This window comes from Pseudopipra pipra, chromosome 6, assembly GCF_036250125.1.
Source record: "Pseudopipra pipra isolate bDixPip1 chromosome 6, bDixPip1.hap1, whole genome shotgun sequence".
NCBI lineage: Eukaryota > Metazoa > Chordata > Aves > Passeriformes > Pipridae > Pseudopipra > Pseudopipra pipra.
In genome coordinates, this window is record NC_087554.1 from 18,912,122 (window position 1) to 18,930,568 (window position 18,447).

At 41.6% G+C, this 18,447-nt stretch overlaps 1 protein-coding gene across 4 annotated transcripts in view; it reads right to left on the reverse strand.

The window, feature by feature from the left end:
• PHRF1 (PHD and ring finger domains 1) overlaps positions 1-18,447 on the reverse strand; it is a 31,453-nt gene that overhangs the window by 1,181 nt on the left and 11,825 nt on the right. For 2 of the 4 annotated variants that reach the window (XM_064657627.1, XM_064657629.1), the window contains exons 7-17: positions 15,151-15,248; positions 14,434-14,606; positions 12,534-12,663; positions 11,325-11,461; positions 10,347-10,534; positions 9,415-9,534; positions 7,305-7,459; positions 3,643-6,435; positions 2,920-2,996; positions 2,114-2,374; positions 888-1,016 (exon numbers count right to left, since the gene is read on the reverse strand). In XM_064657627.1, coding sequence (XP_064513697.1) covers positions 888-1,016; positions 2,114-2,374; positions 2,920-2,996; positions 3,643-6,435; positions 7,305-7,459; positions 9,415-9,534; positions 10,347-10,534; positions 11,325-11,461; positions 12,534-12,663; positions 14,434-14,606; positions 15,151-15,248 — 4,261 coding nt within the window. Of the gene's footprint in view, positions 1-887; positions 1,017-2,113; positions 2,375-2,844; positions 2,997-3,642; positions 6,436-7,304; positions 7,460-9,414; positions 9,535-10,346; positions 10,535-11,324; positions 11,462-12,533; positions 12,664-14,433; positions 14,607-15,150; positions 15,249-18,447 lie in introns of all 4 variants that reach the window. The other 2 variants (XM_064657626.1, XM_064657628.1) reach the window with 1 other exon arrangement.

Consider the following 18,447-nt stretch of genomic DNA (forward strand, 5'->3'; position numbering starts at 1 on the left):
ATCTCTGAAAACAGAATTATTCATTTTTACTACAGGCTTTTCCACCCATCCACCCAGTTTTACACTATACGTGGTAACCAAGGAAGTGCTGATATCCCATATTTCTGATAATTTTGAGGAAGCAATGCTCAGACTAAAAGAATTTGGCAGTTTTGAGGGCCTATCTTGAAATACAGGAGAAAGAACAAACCCTACAAAGAACTTTATCCATGTTCAGAGAGGAGTTCACAGTGACTTCAGCAGCGATGGGTGTTGCTCAGCTCTCCTACACACAACATGAGGTTCATATGGGTCACGTAGAAGATATGAAATTGCAGCCATTATCTCAGGAATTTTGATTTATGATGGAATTTCCCAGTGATGGCAAGAATGCAGAGCAAGGACAGTCTGCTAAGGTATCAGTTAATTGCCTTGACTGCAAGAGCATTACCTCCCCTTACAAGACAACATTTACCTGCTGATCAGGTCTTTTTTAGCCACGATCTGGTCAGCACTAAGATTTGGGACAGAAGTCAGTATCAGTAAAACTGCCAAGCCCACTTTTAAGGTTCAGGGACACCACAGACAGACGCTCAAGGAACTAATGCACAAAGTATTTTCTCACTTTATCAGAAACAGTTGACAATTCTAGCTGAAGTTGCTAGTGAGAGAGACTCAACCATTCTCATCCAAGGCATGTACCACGTAATATTTCACCTCAGGCAGCTCAAGCTTAGCAATGTTCTTGTTTCAGCACAGGACAGTAGGGTATGAGTCAGGGTCCAAAAATCTGCTACTCAGTTATGGCGTGTAACTGCCAAAACTGGCACGTGCAATCCAAAGTACTGCCACTTATTTCATGACCTGCCCAGCTCCTCCTCTTGACTTTCTTTCACTTGTGCCCTTACCTTTTGCACTGCTTTTCGAAGGATGCTCTTGTATTCCTCCTTTGTAATCTCCCTCTTCTGGTAAAACGGTTTGATGGCAAGTTTCACTTCTTCCACAGCCCTTTCCTGCATGTGAAGTTTCTTCATGTACTGCAGAGCAAAGAGAAGTTTATTACTTCGTGCTATCTTGGCAATGGCTTCTGACTGTATTTTTCTCAGAAAAGCTCTAACAATGAAAATTCTCATTTCACAATTTCAACAATCCAAGGTAATCACCTCAAAGTGCTTTCCTTTACTGTCAGTTGCAGTCCTGAAACAAATACCACTTTGCACTATGAGGAACCCTTGTTTTATGTGGCATTTATTCCGCGTCTTAAAGAACGTGTTTTAAGCAGGTGACTACAATGTCTACTTATTAACTTTGGTCTCGTCCTTGCCTTGCAACAGGTCTGAAGTAAACATATGTCCATGAAAAGACATCAGATTATAAAAGCAGCAAATCATGGCTGCGAATATAAAGCTTCAGACAGCTCTAAAGTCAATCTGAAAATTGCAGAGTTGCCTATAAATTAATGATTACAAATGCCACCAAAACAAGTTCATAAAAACTGCTGCTCATAAATGGAGGCTTAGTGGAAAAAGCATCTTACTGTTTGGTTTTGTGCTAGAAAGTAAAATAATGGGCTAAGAAGTTTTTGTTCTCATGTTAGCATCCACTATGCTTAGAGCAGATTGTCCATACAGCAAACCCAAAACTCAGCAGCAAGGGACTAGCACTGCAAAATCTCCAAAGTATATTACTATCTCTGCATTTTCAGTGCTAATAAACAAGAAGATACAGTCCTACCTCTCTATAAGATTGTTATGAGGACTGACATTGATTTCAAAGCTGGAGGGGAAAGGAAAAACCAGGTGTTTAGAGACATCTGGACATTCTGGTTTCTGGAAAGTCCCTTCCAAACACTCACACAAGAAGGTTTCAGAACTTTAAGAATGTATTTTAGATGCTTTAATCCCTCTAACTTCTTGTGATGAAGCAGTAGAAAGAAGAAACCTCAAATGGAATAAATCCCAAAAGAATTCAAGGAAAGGATTGCCTGCTGCTCCTGGGTTAGCATCATCAGGCACCAAAACCAACAGTGACAACAGGGCTGGGAAAATACAGTATAGAAAGCTTTAAAATCCCCCAAATTAAAAAGTTCAAATAAATAATGTTACACATTTGCTACTTGGCGGTGTTCACTCACTTCCTCATTTTTCATTTTATCCACTGGAGGTTTGGGTGCTTTGATCTTTTCTTCTGCATTTCCAACAGAAGCAGCTTGGACTCCTGGCTCGGATGCAGTAGCCAAGCTGCCTGGTTCTGGAGTGAGGCTCTGTCCTGCCACGCAGCCAAGCGCTGGAAGACTTCCCTGCATGATAAACTGGACCGTGGGCTGGCTGACCGGGGCATAGGGGGGAAGGCTGGAGGGCAGAGGTGGCGTCAAAGGGATATTTTGACAGTACACCTGTGAAACAGATACCACTCTGTAAACGCTTGTGCTTACAAGACAGAACATCAGATCAGGATTTTCAGAGCACCAGGAGCTACCACCAGCCTCTCTTCACCTTTTAACTGGTGGACAGAACAAACTGATGGCTCAGACCAAGGCCACCAAGCCAATATTTACAGCCTGATCACAGTCAGGGAGAAACTCACAGCTGCTCAAACAGCACCATCTTTCTGCAAGTTACTGCTGAAAGTTACATGCAGAAGCTGCATGTATAGAGCAGAATTAAAAGAAAATACATTTCTTCAACTGTAAGGACCACTTGAGAGATTAAATGATTAGAGGATTGCTGAGGTGTATGGGCTATATGAAATGTACCACACGCAGAGGAAGGCAAACTCTGCCATGAGAGGAGGGTGTTGCACAACGAAGGCACAGATGAGATGAGATGCCTTCCATGACACTTAGGTGCTGGAATAGGAACCAACCTGAGAGGAACCTAGATCAGGAAACATAGGCTCAGGAATCATATAATTGGTTGGAGGAGGCTCATTTAACTGCACCTGATTTAACGTTTGGTTCAAGTCCTCTGCTTTCCAGGCCCCTTCTTTTGCTCGCTGAAGTTTGTAAAATGGTATCCCTAGGTTCCCCAAGAGAAGAAAAAGAAAATATTTAAGAACAAAATAAAAATAATGCGTCAAAGAATTCAAAACCAATTATATTGTTTAAATAAAAAAGATCTAACAACAAAACTCGCTCTAAAAGTATTCTGTTTAGCAGTCATCCACATTTTAAAGCTTCTGATAATAGAGAACTTCTCATTCTCCCAGGGAACCACACAGGCAACTCTGTCAACACAAATAGCACAGGGGCCCAAGCCAAACTGTTTCTAGCAGCTTTGGTTTAGCAGTACTCACAGGAGTGAGCTACAGAGATTTGTCATGCTCCTTGGTTCTGAGAAACACTTATAACTTCTGAAGGCAAAACAACCATTCTAGTTAACTGCAGAAAAGGTGGGACATGGGCTGCCAGTTCAGAGATCGGGCTGCAATACGCGCTTCATGGCCAAACAAGCTGCCTCTGGCTGGTTGAGCTGTGCTGACAGCACGTCCTCTCCAATTCATTAACACAACTCACCTCATGATTTCAACAAGCACAAAACGCCAGCTCTCAGGATTGGAAACCACAGGATCACCCCAGCTCAGATGACAGAGCTGTTACACTACAACCCTGGGCTGCTTCAACAGTCTGCTTCAACTGCTGTTTGTTTTCCAAAAGAGACTTACTTGGAGCTTTTCCAGCAGACAGTGTGCCGCTTTCTTCCTCTTGAAGATTCCACGTAACTCTTTTCACTGGTGCTTTTGATTTCAAGGCAGGACCCTGAGGTACCACTTCCAGTTCAGGCTTAGTGAAATTACTCATTTTCTCATCTGACACAAGGCACTCCTCTTTAACCTCCCTCACACCATCTGTAATTTTGCTTTTGGACGAGCTTTGAATTTGTGCAACCTCATTTGAAACATGCATGATAACTTCCTTCTTTGGGGGTTGTTCCATCAGAGATGGACATAATGCAGTATTTTCAATTTTAACTGTAATCTCTAGGTTTGTATTGCTACAGCTACCGAGCACTGCTTGATCAGTACTACTCAATAATTCTGTTTCAGCAAAAGAATCCACTTTGCCAATTGGAACACAAATGTTTGTGATCTCTGGCACAGGGAATGCAGTTTCACTGGTCACTTCCTGACAGATGGGCTCCACCTTTATAGTTTCTTGGACCTCTCTCAGCTGAACTGGAGTCTCAGCCTGTATTTCCTCAAGTTGGACATTTGGTTCGATGGTTATGGAAAGCTCTTCTAGCACTAACTCCTCCTTTGGCTCTTGTTTGAGAGAATGGGGTTGCTCCAGACACCTGGTCAAATTTTCAACTGGAGGCTTTTGATCTTTTTCTGGTGGAGGAGGAAGCGAGGTCTCCTTTGATCTGTGTTTTCTCTCTTTGGAACGTGATCGCGATCGCGGTCTTTTTTCCTTTGATTTGCTGCTTTTGTGCTCCCAAGATCGAGATGCAGAGCGAGACCGAGACCTCCACTTTCTCCTCTCCCGAGATCTGGATCTCGATCTCTTTCTGTCCCTTGACCTCAAGCTACTGTCTTTATCATACCTCTCATAGCTTTTGTCTCTCCTGTGCTTCCGCCTTTTAGTCTTTTCAGTGCTGTTTGACCGGGAACGGTCCCTCCGCCTTGATCTTGATCGAGACCGTCTTTTCTTTTTTCTATTTTCATAAAACTCAGAAGTGCTTCCAGGACTACCTGAACGTGACCTAGATTTCCTTCTCTCCCTAGACCAAGAAGTTTTTGCTTTTTTATCCTTCGTTTTATCCTTCATTTTCTTTTTTTTAGATCGTTCACGACTGCTAGAACGGTCAGTAGAAGACCTCTTGCTCTTGGATTTCAACGTGTGTGTTTTGCCGTGCTCTTCTCCACCTGACCAAGAGGTAGATCTGGAGCTTCGGTCCCTTGAGTGTGCTCTATCCCTAGACCCTGAACGCGATCTCTTACGCTCTTTGACAAGTGCTTTTTTCCTTTTCATCTTCTTCTTGCTTCGGGAGCTGGAGTTTGAGCAGGATCTGGAACGTGATCGCCTCTCTGCTTGTTCTACCTTTTGGACTTTCGGCTGCCCATCATTCTTTGAGGGACTATCTGGTTCTAGTTTCACATTAATATTAGGTCTCATCAATTCTTCAGCATTAAAGAACACGTTAGGTCCCTCTCTGCTTTCCTCCTTTAGACACTCTGTAGTAGAAATTTGCTTAACAGCAGATGAAGTGCAAGGACTGCTTAGAAAATCTTCCTCATCCATATTATCTCGTTCCTCTGCATCAGAGATCTGTTCTACAATCCTGCTTTCTACTGTCACATCATCACGAGACTCTGTATTACCAGATGGTGCATCAGAGTCAGCCTCAGATCCAAATATATTTTCTACCCTGTAAGGGGTGAAACGACGGACAGTTTGAAATGTTTGAACTTTTGGATTGTCAATGGAAATAGTCCTGGTAATATTAGTCAGCGGGATCCCGGAGCCAAGCCTTTCAGGACTGCTGTTTGCTGAACTTGAGTCTGATCCTGTTGGCTCAAAGGGATCATATATTTCACTTTTGACCTGCTTTTTCTTAACTGAGAAAAGAGGTGAAGGACTTTCTTTCTGTTGCGCTTCATCATCCACAGGGCGGAAGGTGTTACAAAATCCTGGGTTAGACAGCCTGCTTGGATGTCCTGCATTTCCAGGAATATTGATTTTAAAACTCTCAAAAGAGCCTGGGCCTTTGCCCCTGGAAGTGCCCAGTAGTGACGAACTGCTATACACACCAGTATTGGCAGAAAAAGACACCCCGCTTGTACGTGTCTGCTGCTGACGTTCCTTGGAATTCGACTTCTGACTTTCCACCTTGCTACCCTTTCCCGGCTGATTAGTGCTCTCTTTACCAGTCAGCTGAGTTATACAGGAGCTGGGGATGTCACAGCTTTGGCTTCCTGTGGGTTCTGGCTCCACCTGCTTGTTGCTGGTTTCTTTTTTAATCTTTGGTATCCTGGGAAGCTCAAAGATGTCAATTCTCTTGGAAGGTGGTTTTAATGGTTGCCTCACAGTTACAGCTTTCGAGTCAGAATTCAAGTTACAGCTCAGGGGCTTTGAAGATGAGTCAGTGGGTGAAAAGTTTTTAGATCTTCCATTAAATCTGGGCACTTCACCTAACTTGGAGCCATGCCTGCTCAAAGTAGCTATATTCTGAGACTGAACAGACCTGGGTGTCATTGAATATTCTGATTTTACAGTTGCCTTTTCTGATGCAGTCTGTGCAGGGTTTGCTGCAGACTCAGTCCTGCTCAGTGAGGGTGAAGGCAACGAAAACAAGCTTGAGGAGAAGGGTCTGGTGTGAGTACTCAGCCCCGAGGAAACGGAAGGTCCAGCAATGGAGCTACTTGCTGTGGTCCCTGAGTGCACTGTACTTGGGTGGGTGTTATGCCCTGAACCATCATCCACTCTCGAGTCACTTGCTGATTTTCTGTGAAGCGGAACTACAGCACACAAACACACAATTAAGCTTTTCAGTAGATATCTGTACATTTTCTGCCAACGTTAAAAGAAATACTAAGCTCATCATTTTAAGTTCCACTTTGATTTGCTGACATACCCCACAGTAATAAGGCAGTCCGATAGTTCTTTCGTTCAGATACTCATGGTATAGTGCCAGACAACCACATCTTTGAGGTAAACACTAATGTTTACAAAAGAAATTATTCTGTTCTGTAGATATCACCAGATTAACGCTTATTATCTTGCAGTTGGTGATTGACAAAAACTGACTATAACAGAGAACGCATGGGGTACTTATTTTAAAAACAAAGCTCTAAGTTTCAATTTGAAGGGATTCTTTTCAAATAATACCATGCCAAGGGAATACACAAATGGAGATGCTAGCACATATTTAGAGTTCTACTTCTGCAAAGAAACTTCTTGCCAAGGTCCTCCATGTTGCTTTTCAAACTGAAGTGCAGATCACAGGCATGGTAGCAATGCATGACACATGCCAGAAAAACTGGGTACTAAGATAATTCTAGTCTATCCAGTCCTACATTTTTAAAACAAAGCATGAAACCAGTTCTTTCAGATCTTTTGAAAGAAGAAAACTATGTATTAAAACCAAAATCCTCCAGTAACATCTCAGCTCTGCAACTAAAACAGAGACAAGTAACAATATTTCAGAGCATCTGCCTTATAAGACAGATTACTGTTGGTAGTCACTGAATCTATCCTATGAATTCAAATGCTCAATAAGTGTATCCCTGTGTTTGAAGCTATTGCAGCCTCTAGGATCAGGGCAGATGAAACAAAGAGGCAGATGAAACAAAGAGGCTAACTGCACTATGAAGTGCCAAGTCCTTACCTGCCTTCTTCGCTGTCAGTGAACCATCTCTGTTGATGACCACATCTGAACTACTCATCATGAGAAAGCTCTGTCCAGACAGGATACTTCCCAACAGATCAGGCACAGGAGCAGCTTCTGCTTCTTGATCAGGACTCAAGGCAGGTACACTGCTTCTGCATGTTTCAGAGGGGTTATATTTCCTTTACTCTTACAGCACTTGTTCTATACACACACGTTACATTAAAAAGAAACCAAAGCCAAGGGCATAAACAGAGGTCAGCCAGGGAAGTCCACTACTAGTTTTGGCTTCACTAGAGTCATTCAGTCCCCATCTCTCTCTCTGACAAACAGAAGGTGAAGCTTTTATTGACTTCACACAAGACCACCACAAGATACAAAAGCCTGTAATCATACCCGAGACCTTTTGTTAACAAATGCTTTAAATCTTATTTAAGAATGGTGCTCACTGTATTGTGTATCAAGATTAACTTTCCCGTGCATTTAGTATGCATCTTTGAAGGATAAACCATTGTTCATCACTTCAGAGGTATCTCCATCCTAGCTGCTTCTCTTGCCCCCACAAAATCACAAACACAAGTGTATTCCTCGGGTCTACATTCCTATCTAAAAAAAAAATTACACAGCTTGAACCAGTGTTCAGCACCAGTAAAGCTACACAAGGTGCCACAGGTAGGGTACCTAAGAGCATGGCACAGAGAAATTACACTGAAAAACAACAGCAATGGTGCCACACATGTGAAAACACAAACACTTCCCTTCATGCTTTACTCAATCTTATGAAGATGGTCTAAGTTCTTGGTTCTTGAAATATGGACTGAAAAAGTTTGGGTGTTTCTGGTGTTGGTATTTGGCTTTTTTGCTTTTCTTTCTTTGCATTTGTGTTGATGGGACTTGGGGGTTTGTTTTGTTCGAGTTTTCTAAAAAACAAACTTCCGAAGGGGCCAATAGGCCCAGCTCTTTCAGGGAGCTATACTTGATTTCTGTATGACAACAAAGCAAGCTTTATTAATGTAATGTACACCAAAACCCCGGTAATAACATACAACAGAAAGACAAAATGGGAATGCTACAAGAATTGGCTGCTAAGGCCAGACCAGGAAATTCAGTGTATTCCTGGCAAATCAAGCCTTTAGAAAAGCTGAATGTCAGCTAAACAGTTCTACCTTCTAAACAATATGCTACTCAAATAACTTATAGGACATGAAAAGCTTCATGAAAGGCCTCCTTCAGAATTGAGACAGGAAAGGTAGAGAAAATCTAAGTTATCATAGAAATACACTGCCTTAATCCTGAGAAACCAATCTTCACTGTAAGTCACATGCACTAGAGGACAGCCATGTAAACCTCTCACACCTCTAATCACTTAAGCTGAGCTCCCTTCATTTCTTTTCAGCTCTCTAAGCTTTGCAGTTGGTACCTGTCTCAGTGATTTTCCCCATTTGTTTTCTTCTTGTCATGCTCCTGGTTCCCTTTGTCTTACCCCTCAGTTCTGAAAATTCCCCGTGGCTGCCAATGGGGGGCACCCAGGGCTCCCTGGCCTCAGCAGGTGCGTAACACACAGACATCTGTCAGACAGCAATGCTACTGGTAAACCGCAGGATCAAACAAAGAGTTTTTTCTCAATTTTCTGAGCTCCAACAAATGGCAAAAGAACTGGGTGAGGTGGGTACAGCCCTCAGCTTCTTTGGATGTGCAATTAGATTCCTTGGCCCTCTCAAAGAAGCAAGTGGTTTTTTAAAGGTTAATGAGACTGGAATTTAAAACATACTAATGGAGTTACCAAACAAACACAAAACAGAAAGCAGGAAGAGTCAGATTAGGGTGGAAATACCAACTTTAAATTTCAGTGTAAATGTTAAAGGTAGGATGAAAGAATGTGTGTCCTTCAACATAAAAAAAGATTGCACAAATTGATGTGGTTATTTATCTACACTTGTGCAGGCATGCATGTACACACACACACACCCACACACTCTCTTTTTGAAAGATAAGAAAAGAAAAGGTAAGAAAAGGGTTAAATCAGGATGATCACTCAGTTTACTCTTTCATTAGGGTCATTAGACAACTAAGAAAAATAGAAGTGAGTAAAATAATAATGGATTTTTACCTGGGAAGTCCCACAGAAATGGGTCTAGCTACAGGACGGTGAGACCTCAGTGCCGACTGGGAGAGAACTCTCCTTTTGGCACTCACTGGTGAATCTGGATTTGCTGGAACCTCTTCATTACTGTGGTAAAACACACACACACAAACCCTGAAATTGTCTGAAATGTTTTTCACATCAAATTGATGAAGTAGATAATACTACTAGGACAGATAAGTTAGAGAGCATTGCTTGTTGTATTATGGTACATTGAAAAAATATCTGTGCAATGTACTTATTTTCTGTGGCTATATAAATAGAATAGCATAATTTAGCCAGCAGAGACTCAAATGTAGATTTTTATTTCTAAAATATTAAATGGACAATTTCCTTTTATGAAAGGTTCAAAACGACTTGTTCAGTGGAAAATTAAATTTCACCAACAATAATTTCAGTGTCCCCTCCCTAAAATTCAAAGTTTAAGAGTGACACAAACTATGGCATAGTAAGATATCTCCTCATTTTAAAGTGTCTAGAAAAGTGAAGATGAAGGAGAAACATGGAAGATTTCACAGGTCCATTTAATTCTATATTAAGTCAGTTTTCATTGTGAATCATATATGCTAGCTATCTTCATTTATAATAAATAAATAGAAAGTGATGGATCAGGATCAGACTCTTTCAGATTCTAGCCTTTCAATAACCCCAAAGATCTTATTAAAGGTTTCCATGAGGCTGATTATTTCAGCAGAACTCTTTAGAGAAACCTGATTCTTTAAAAGCTCAGCAACTCTACCCAGAAGAAAAGAAAGAACAGGCCAAAGTGTTATGATGAGTTGTGTATCCAAAGCTGCCTTCAGATGTGAGATCTACACTCTGCATGAAGTCACACGTACAAACAACACAACACTTGGTGAAATTATCAGGTCCCTTACCATAATCCAGAGATATCTTACCTCTCATAAGGATCCAACTCATATGGATCCCCAAACACAGACAGAGAAGCTGCTCCAATATCTGCTCTCATCAGACCAAGTGAGGGCTCCATGGGTTTGTACATGGAAGGAATTGAGGCCCCACGCACAGGTTTACTAAGACCAAGAGTTCTTGCAATACGGGAGCGAGTAGTAACCTCATTTTTTACCTGCACAGATAAAGAGATTGGGTTATTTGTATGTTAGGGCAGGTATGTACCCTGCATTTAAAGCCCCAAATTCTTCATAGGCTGAGTCATCAGGTTACTGATGCAGAAGTGGTGTGCATTTATTATTTATATTTGTTTTAAAGCATTTATTAAACTTCTAACTATGGTCTGTATGTCCCTTCAAACAGATCTGCACGTATCAGATTTAAGTGACAAGATATATTAAGCTTCTAAAAATCTTTAATAATGTCAATTCAAAACTGCTGGTTCCTTATTAAAGGAGGACAGTTGTGTCTGTAGAAGGTAAATTCTAGTTAAGGTAGCTGATGACAAAAGTCAAGCTGGTGCAGAGTATTCGGTATAATTCACACGAGAACATTACCCAGAACTGAAAGGAATTTTGGAAGCCCTTATGGCTGATTAACTGGGTTTGCAGCAACATAGACACAAACATCCATAGCCTATTAAAAAGAATAGGTAGTGGTAATTTTAACTGAGCTTGCATCAGTACCAAGCAAACACCACATCTGAATGACAAGGCAGAACACAAAGCCTGCAGGACATGCTTTACAGTCTGATCCCAACAGCTCAGGTAACAGGATTTGTCAGCAAACCCAGGAGGCCTGCCTGGAAGTTGCAATTAATTTCCATGTACAGCATCTTTCTGGAGTACACTGGACACATCCTGCATGTACTCCCACCTCACAGAAAGGTGCCTGCTATGATCATAAGATGGCATTTTTTCCAGCTGAATCCCATGTTATGGCGATACTGACTGGCAGAAACTCACATGTGATCTTACTCTCGTCTTTTTCCCCCTTCTCTTCTTTGTCACACGCTTGCGTCTCTTCAGCTGTGTCCCCGAACTCTTCTTTCCAGCAGATTTTGTCTGAGTTCTTTTTCTGCCTCCTACTTTCTTCCGCCTACCTAATGGGACAAAAACCAAGGATCTGGCTAAGTGCTAGCACTGCATTTTACCCTGTACTCCCCTTCTCGTACCCCCATGACACACAAAGCAGCTCAAAGAGAATACAGTGTGCCACAAACAGCAGGCAGACACAGTGACATAATTAGGATTTATTTAAAAACAACCTTCAAGACATGTGCTGGTTTAAAAGTAAACCGGCTGAAGAAATGAATCCAACTCAAGCGAGGTTACAAGTCAGAGTTACAATTTACTAAAAAGATTACAATAAATACAATGACACAGAGAAAACCCGGTTTTAACCCACAAAACAGATGTATAACTCAGCATTCTGGGACAAGAACAGAACAGTGTTCGTTAACCCCTGTGCTGAGCACCATGTGCCCCCCCGGGTGCAAAATAAAAGGAAAGGAAAACCTGTTGGTCTGCATAATGCTCACAGTTCTGTTGAAGTAATGACTGCAGTCTTGTCAAGAGTGGCAGTCACAGTCCTGCCAAAGTTCTGGTCCTTCTCTGGATCCAACGAGTGGTACCAGAAGTCCCAAAACCCCAAGATTACATATGCTCAAATTTAGGTGGGAATATCCAGTACCTCCCCAGGGTGAGGAGTTTCACAATGGGTGATTTAACTCTGTCAGTCATGGGATAGTTTTGGAATCTTTGATGGTCTAGGTCATTGCAGGTGCCTATTATGCCAGTCCACTGTGGCCCATTAGCAGAGACAACCCCTCAGGCTGCGTGTGAAGCTGCTAATGCCTCCCCGGAGAAGAGTTATCACAGCTGAGTCATTAGGTGCCAGGTGTGCCCTGGGCAGCTGCTGCAAATAATTAATTATTAACAGTCCATCAGAAATGACACAGAGGGTGTAGAATACACAATTTTGGTTATACCCACATAGCGATAAACTGCTCCCGGCCCCTGTAACTAGGACAAGACACTTCTGGGCAGAGGTGGTACAGGAAAAGACAAAAATGCATGTGGGATACTTCCCTAGCTGCACAGGTGTGGCAGCATACAGCAGATGCACAGTACTTTGTATGATCTGGGCTTTCCTGAGGTGCCTAATGTCCTTACCTGTTTTTCTTTTCTGCCTAGCTGGAGCCCGTGGTGTAAGAGGACGCTGGTAGACAGCAGTGTTTAAGCCTGCTACAACTGCCTCAATTGTTTCATCCAGAAGAGATGACATGAGGTACCTTGGCACATGCTGTGTGGGGGATTAGAAGTTACATGATACAAAGGTCAGCAACAAGTTACTTATAAAAGCATTTGATGAAAAATGGATTTGAGATTCGAATAAGGAAACCCCCCCTACCATATCACCAAGCTGACAGTTAAGCAATTATGTCACTTATCTATTGACTGACATATTAATGACCTTGCTCTTTGGCCTCTTTCAGAATTACAAGTCATGGCTAGTCTAACTCTTTAAATGAGAACAATCCCCAAGACTGACATTTCCTCAGTGAAAGAGTTCACCTAAGAACTTTCTCAGATTCACCTAACCAACCTCTGCCTCATCACACAGACTGTGGGGAGCAAAGACTGAAAAGCCAACAAAGTACAGATCCACTGTCTTAAACATCTCATTCTTTAGGTCAAACTGACCTGTGAAACATGTCCAGAGGCGAGTCACCCTGCCAAAATATCACTTCACTGTCAGTAGCAGGGGTTTCTCCAACAAGTTTCAGATTCCTCTTCCTCTCTACACTCAGGGATGCATGCTCCCAGCTTCTCACTGTGCTTGGAGGACAACAGCTTACACACCCTCAACCAGTGGAATCAAGGTTCAGTCAACTCAAGGTATGAGCCAAAATAAGATGCACTTTTATTCAGAGACAAAGGCAATAAATAACAGTGCCTTTCTAGTTTGTACTCATCCCTGCACATTGAGAAGCAGAGCTAGGAACAGCCTCTTAAGTCCTGGGTTCCCAGGCTTACACTACTACGCAATGGTAAAGTCCCTGGGCACCACCTCTCTCACTTGCAGGAAACAGTTGCACACTATTTCTAAAACAACAGGCAGAGAAAGAAAGAGAAGTACCAGCAGTTCCCTTGCATAGTCCTTCACTTCAAACAACTCTGCTCCCATTATTTTTCTTCAAAATATAGCCCCGATTACTCAGATATAATTACTTAACAACAATGCATCACATGATTCCTCGACATTTTCTACTTTATTAATTCTTCTAAAGCTAAAATTAAAAGGCCTGGGTTTTGAGACAGTGGGAGTTGGCAGTCAAATAAGATCACTCCGTTACACAGGACATAATGAATTTAATGACAGCTAGAGCACTCAGGGAACTCCTTAAATCCAGGGGAAAAACATGATAAAAACTTAAGGCAAGCTTGATCTTCGTTCATGGCATTTATTTCAACCTGTACTTAATACTGTAAGGAGGGATCTCGGGTATTTGGGATATTTTCTTGCACAGATTCTCTGGTACTGTTAAGGTGGCTGAAGTCATGCTGCCCCATTACTGAGGACACTAGCACCTGGGTTTTTTTCTTCAACAAGAGGCTGAATTTCACCTCATAGAAACCTTGAAAATACTAAATTTTTCTCTTCAGTTGGGCTGAGGGTGATCAACAAGTTCTACTGCTGTGGGAAAAGAAGTAGAAGGACAAATAAAGAAATACACAGCTGTCAAATAAACATGCTAAAGAAACAGATTTGATGCACAAACTGTGTATTAATAGCCACTGGGGAAAAAAAAAAATACAATTTTGCTCACACCAGAGGTGATAAAAACACAGATTAAGAGAGGAAGCTACCGCAGCATTTAAAATAGAGAGTCTTGGCCGTGTGCTGCACTCCATTTGCACATGTTCTACACCTCAGTTTAAAAGAACTCCATAACTACTACCCACTGTGCTACGGACAGTCAACATAGACAGCTGAGCTACTTAGGTGGGGATTTATCTCAGCTCTCCCACAAGGTTCTTCCAGATGCTCACTAGCAAACACCCCAATTACCTGAATCCGCTGCGCCGTTGTTATCCGGTTCCGGTTCACTGTTGCCCGGACACGCTCGCTCTGCCGAGTCCTGGCTATAGCTCGGGTCCGGACGTGAGGGCGTAGCCGACTGGTGGTGGGAACAACGTCTGCCATGAGAGCAGCCACCTCTTCTTCACTGACATGATCTGTATCTTGAAAGAAAAGATGCTGAGGTCACTTGTCTTTCTAGATGTGAAAACATTTAAAGAATTTTGGATCAAAAAAAAAAAAAAAGAATTGTCCCTTATTCCCTTTCTTAAACCAATCACCCCCAAAGGAAGACACTACCCTCTCAAAACGAAATGAGCACAGACAGGTACAGACTGTTACACAGTAAGATGCTTTTCTAGGTAACAAAAATTGCTGTTACCTTGGCAAACTGAGGTCAGTATACTGATAAACTATTTCCAATGTAATACAAAGCAGTTGCATTAAGGTGCTGGGCTTGCCTCTGAATGCTTACAAGAAGCAGCTCCACAAATTGTAAACGCAGATGAAAATCCTCATAAACAAGATCCTCTAATCAGTCAAGAGTTCAAGTCAACTCTTATGGTTCAAGAGAGAACACTTATCAAAACAGTTGTTTAAAACAGATAAACCCAGGACATTAAACACCTCTTCAGAACAGCACATGCTTCCCATTTTCTAACTCAGGAGAAAAATATTTACTTTGAGTGGATACTACAAAACCCTTACCTGCAGCAGCACTGGCACCCATGGGGGCACAGGCTGGACAGAACCATTCATCTACAGGGACTTCACTCAGAGGAGGATTAAGGCATTCCATGTGATACCTTGGGGAAAAAAAAAAAATCAAACAAGGTGGTCCTTAACAAGAGAAGAGAGCCTTTGACCTCTATCCATGTGCTACGTAAGGCAGACTCATTTTCTTAAGCTTGAAACTACAGTCTATGCATCTGCTTCCACCAGTCTCCAGAGAAAAGATGCTACCTGCTGGTTATATAAGGGTCTTCAATTCTAGATGGTATTTTCATCACTTTAGAAAAGTTTAGAAAAGTGAACATTTTCCCCTCACTGTGTGGTGAATCGCTCGCCATTTGAACCCAAGCTGCAAGAAATGTGCAGAGCCAAAACTGATGGTGGCAAGAGAAGCACTGAGGTGCTGGGGAAACAGGCAATCAGGAAACAACATCAGTTTCCTGTGAACCAACACAGCATTCACACTACTGGCACTTAGGAACATTTTATTTTGCATGACAAGGCACAGGTCAAGTGCAATGCCTTGTTATGCTGAATAAAGGCACTGCATCCCACATGTACATGATTAAGACAAGCGGTGATTAGGATTTCTCTGTTATTGCACAGGTTAGGTGGCAGAGCATTGGTCAGTCACTGGCTCCATAAAGCTGCTTGCAGGACTGCAGACTAAGCACACTGACTTCCAGTCACCACCCAGCTAGGAACTGTCCTTACCAAACCTCAAGGGGAAAGAGGAAAGCATGATACTCCCCTAGGTAGGCCTTTGAAATGTTCTCTACCCAAGAGGTTGAGCAGCCAGACTGAACACCAACCACTTAAAGAGAAGCTCTGCAATTTCTTCAGTCCAGCAGTTTAAACTCAGAGAAAGCAACGTGTGTCAGTAGTATAGAATTTTTGAAGCAACTCATGTTCAAGTTACACTGCTAAAAAGAATTAAAACAGATTTTCCAAGTAAATGAGATGCTTCCCATGAAAACTAAATGCTTAGACCAAGTTCCCTAGGCAAGGAACACACGGAGACCACAGCTTTCAAGTAAGTTTCAGCTTCAAATCAGCAATTTTATGACCAACTTTGTTCTTTTTCTATAAGAGAAAAGACTACTGTTATTTCTGGTGTAGTAGAGTGTTTCACTCTGAAATAAGTAAAGAAAAAAGAGGGAAGCTCTCTGTTTCACCTTCTCTTAGAAAAATTCACTGCCTGATAACTCAGTGTCTGACCACAAGGTAAGGAAAGGGAAGGAGCAACTATCCAACCCTCTAATCCCAGTTTACAGCAATACAAAAGAAGCAATGAGACTACAGCCCTTAATCTACCTTCCTTCCATGACTCCAGCTTCAGATTATGTCTTTCAAACCTGCTCCCAACTATGTTGCAATAAGCTCAATTTGCAGCTGTACTGTCAGAATTGCCAATATTATGTTTATACTAAAATATATATATTAATTGTCAATACAAAATGGAATACCATGTCCTCCTTGCATGAAAGAGTATACTTCAGCAGATGAGATTTTACACTCTTTCAGAGATTGAAGAAGATGAAATTGAAAAATGCTGCTCACAAAAAATCATTACTTTAAAATTAGACTAGCAAAGTATATTCCTTCTGTGGGAAAGGAGAGCTCATTCTCCAACTGCCAGCTACCAGGAATGAGATCATTTCCCCAAAGTAGTATTCTGACAAGTAATACTGTTATGTTCAGGCCCAAGTCATAGCAAAAGTGCTTGTAGCAAGAACTTCACTACATACTTTTCTAATTATGTCTGGGAGTTCTGAAGTCAACTTATGACCCACTTGACAAGCAAAGACTTTCAGCCCTAAAACTTTGGACACTGAAGAACCTATTGCAACAGCTATCTAGAGCCCCTTGGAAAGGGAAAGAACCTCATCATAAGGGAAAGAAAATCATCATAACCACACTCAATGCTAAATCTTCCAGAAGGATGATACTTGTTTTTCAAAAAAACTCCCAACAAAACCTGAAAAAACAGCCTTGAAGCAAAGTCACCTCATGCTCACTCCCTCAGGTTCCTTTAATTGCAGTCTTGCACCCACCCCCTCACAAACACAAAGACACTGTGTGTCCAAGTGGTCTGGTCAGGATTATTTGTGTGCAATGCAGAAAGCAAGAGATATTGGCCATCAAGTCCTCAACACATCTCTCGAGCTCTGTGACCAGCAGTGAAGAACTGAGATAAAAAAAGGACGTTTTGTACCTTTCAGGAAGAAATGGATGCTTTTAGGGAACTTTTGCCTCATCACTCTGTCTCAGTCTTCACAAACAGTAAGAAAAAACAGGTCTACGAAATTAAAGAATTTTGGTCATGGATGCAGCCCTGTTCCTCAACTTCTTGACACCAATCTCTGTATCACTGTTACTCGCTTCTTGCTACTTGGTAACCTGAGCGTAGTCATACATTAATGTGTCACACCATAATGCAACTAACCCTTTTTCTACTGTTTGTTCAAATTACTAGACATCCACACTTCTGTAATCATACCAATCCTAACGCTGTTGTTACACAGTTCAGAAAATTAGGCTGTTACAAGACATCTGAAAATGGTTTCAATGGAAAAAGATTTGATAACTTACATTTGTAAGGTAACAGCATTATACCACACACTTTGAACACTGTAGAAAGCCATGTCTAGCTAAAAGCAGTAACTCCATTGGCTTTAGAATTGCTGGCAAAAATAACTGAGGAACTTTTCAATCCAGTGTCAGGTCAGACAGAGAATCTAGATGAACAAAACCAGGATTTGAAACAAGCTATTCTCCATTTTTCTAGATTTAACCTCAGCCACAAAGAGCTAGTAATGATGCCTTAAAATCCACATTATATAGATTTAGCATAGCTTTTTAGCACTTTTGGTATAGCTAGCTAGTGCCTTTGGCCTGTTAGTACCTTTGTACAAGAATTCTAAAAATGCTGTTTAACATTTCTTGTCAAGAATTCCAATAGACAAAGATTGCAGCAAGGTAAAGAATAATTTATCTGTATAAAATGTTCTTAGAATAAGACAGAACAGGCACATTGCTTGATATAACTGAGTCAAAGTGGCTCAGAAACCTTAAAACTGTTCCAGAAAGCGTGCTACTGTGCCGAAGACCAAGGAGCAGGATGAGGAAGATGAAGATAAGGGGTCTTTGGGATCACCAACTCAAATTTGGGAGGTATGACAAGGGTGGTATGATGGGATAAATGGTTTTGGGAAGTAGGTGTAACAGATGATGCAATGTTAGATACTATAGTATAAAACTGTAGCATCTCTG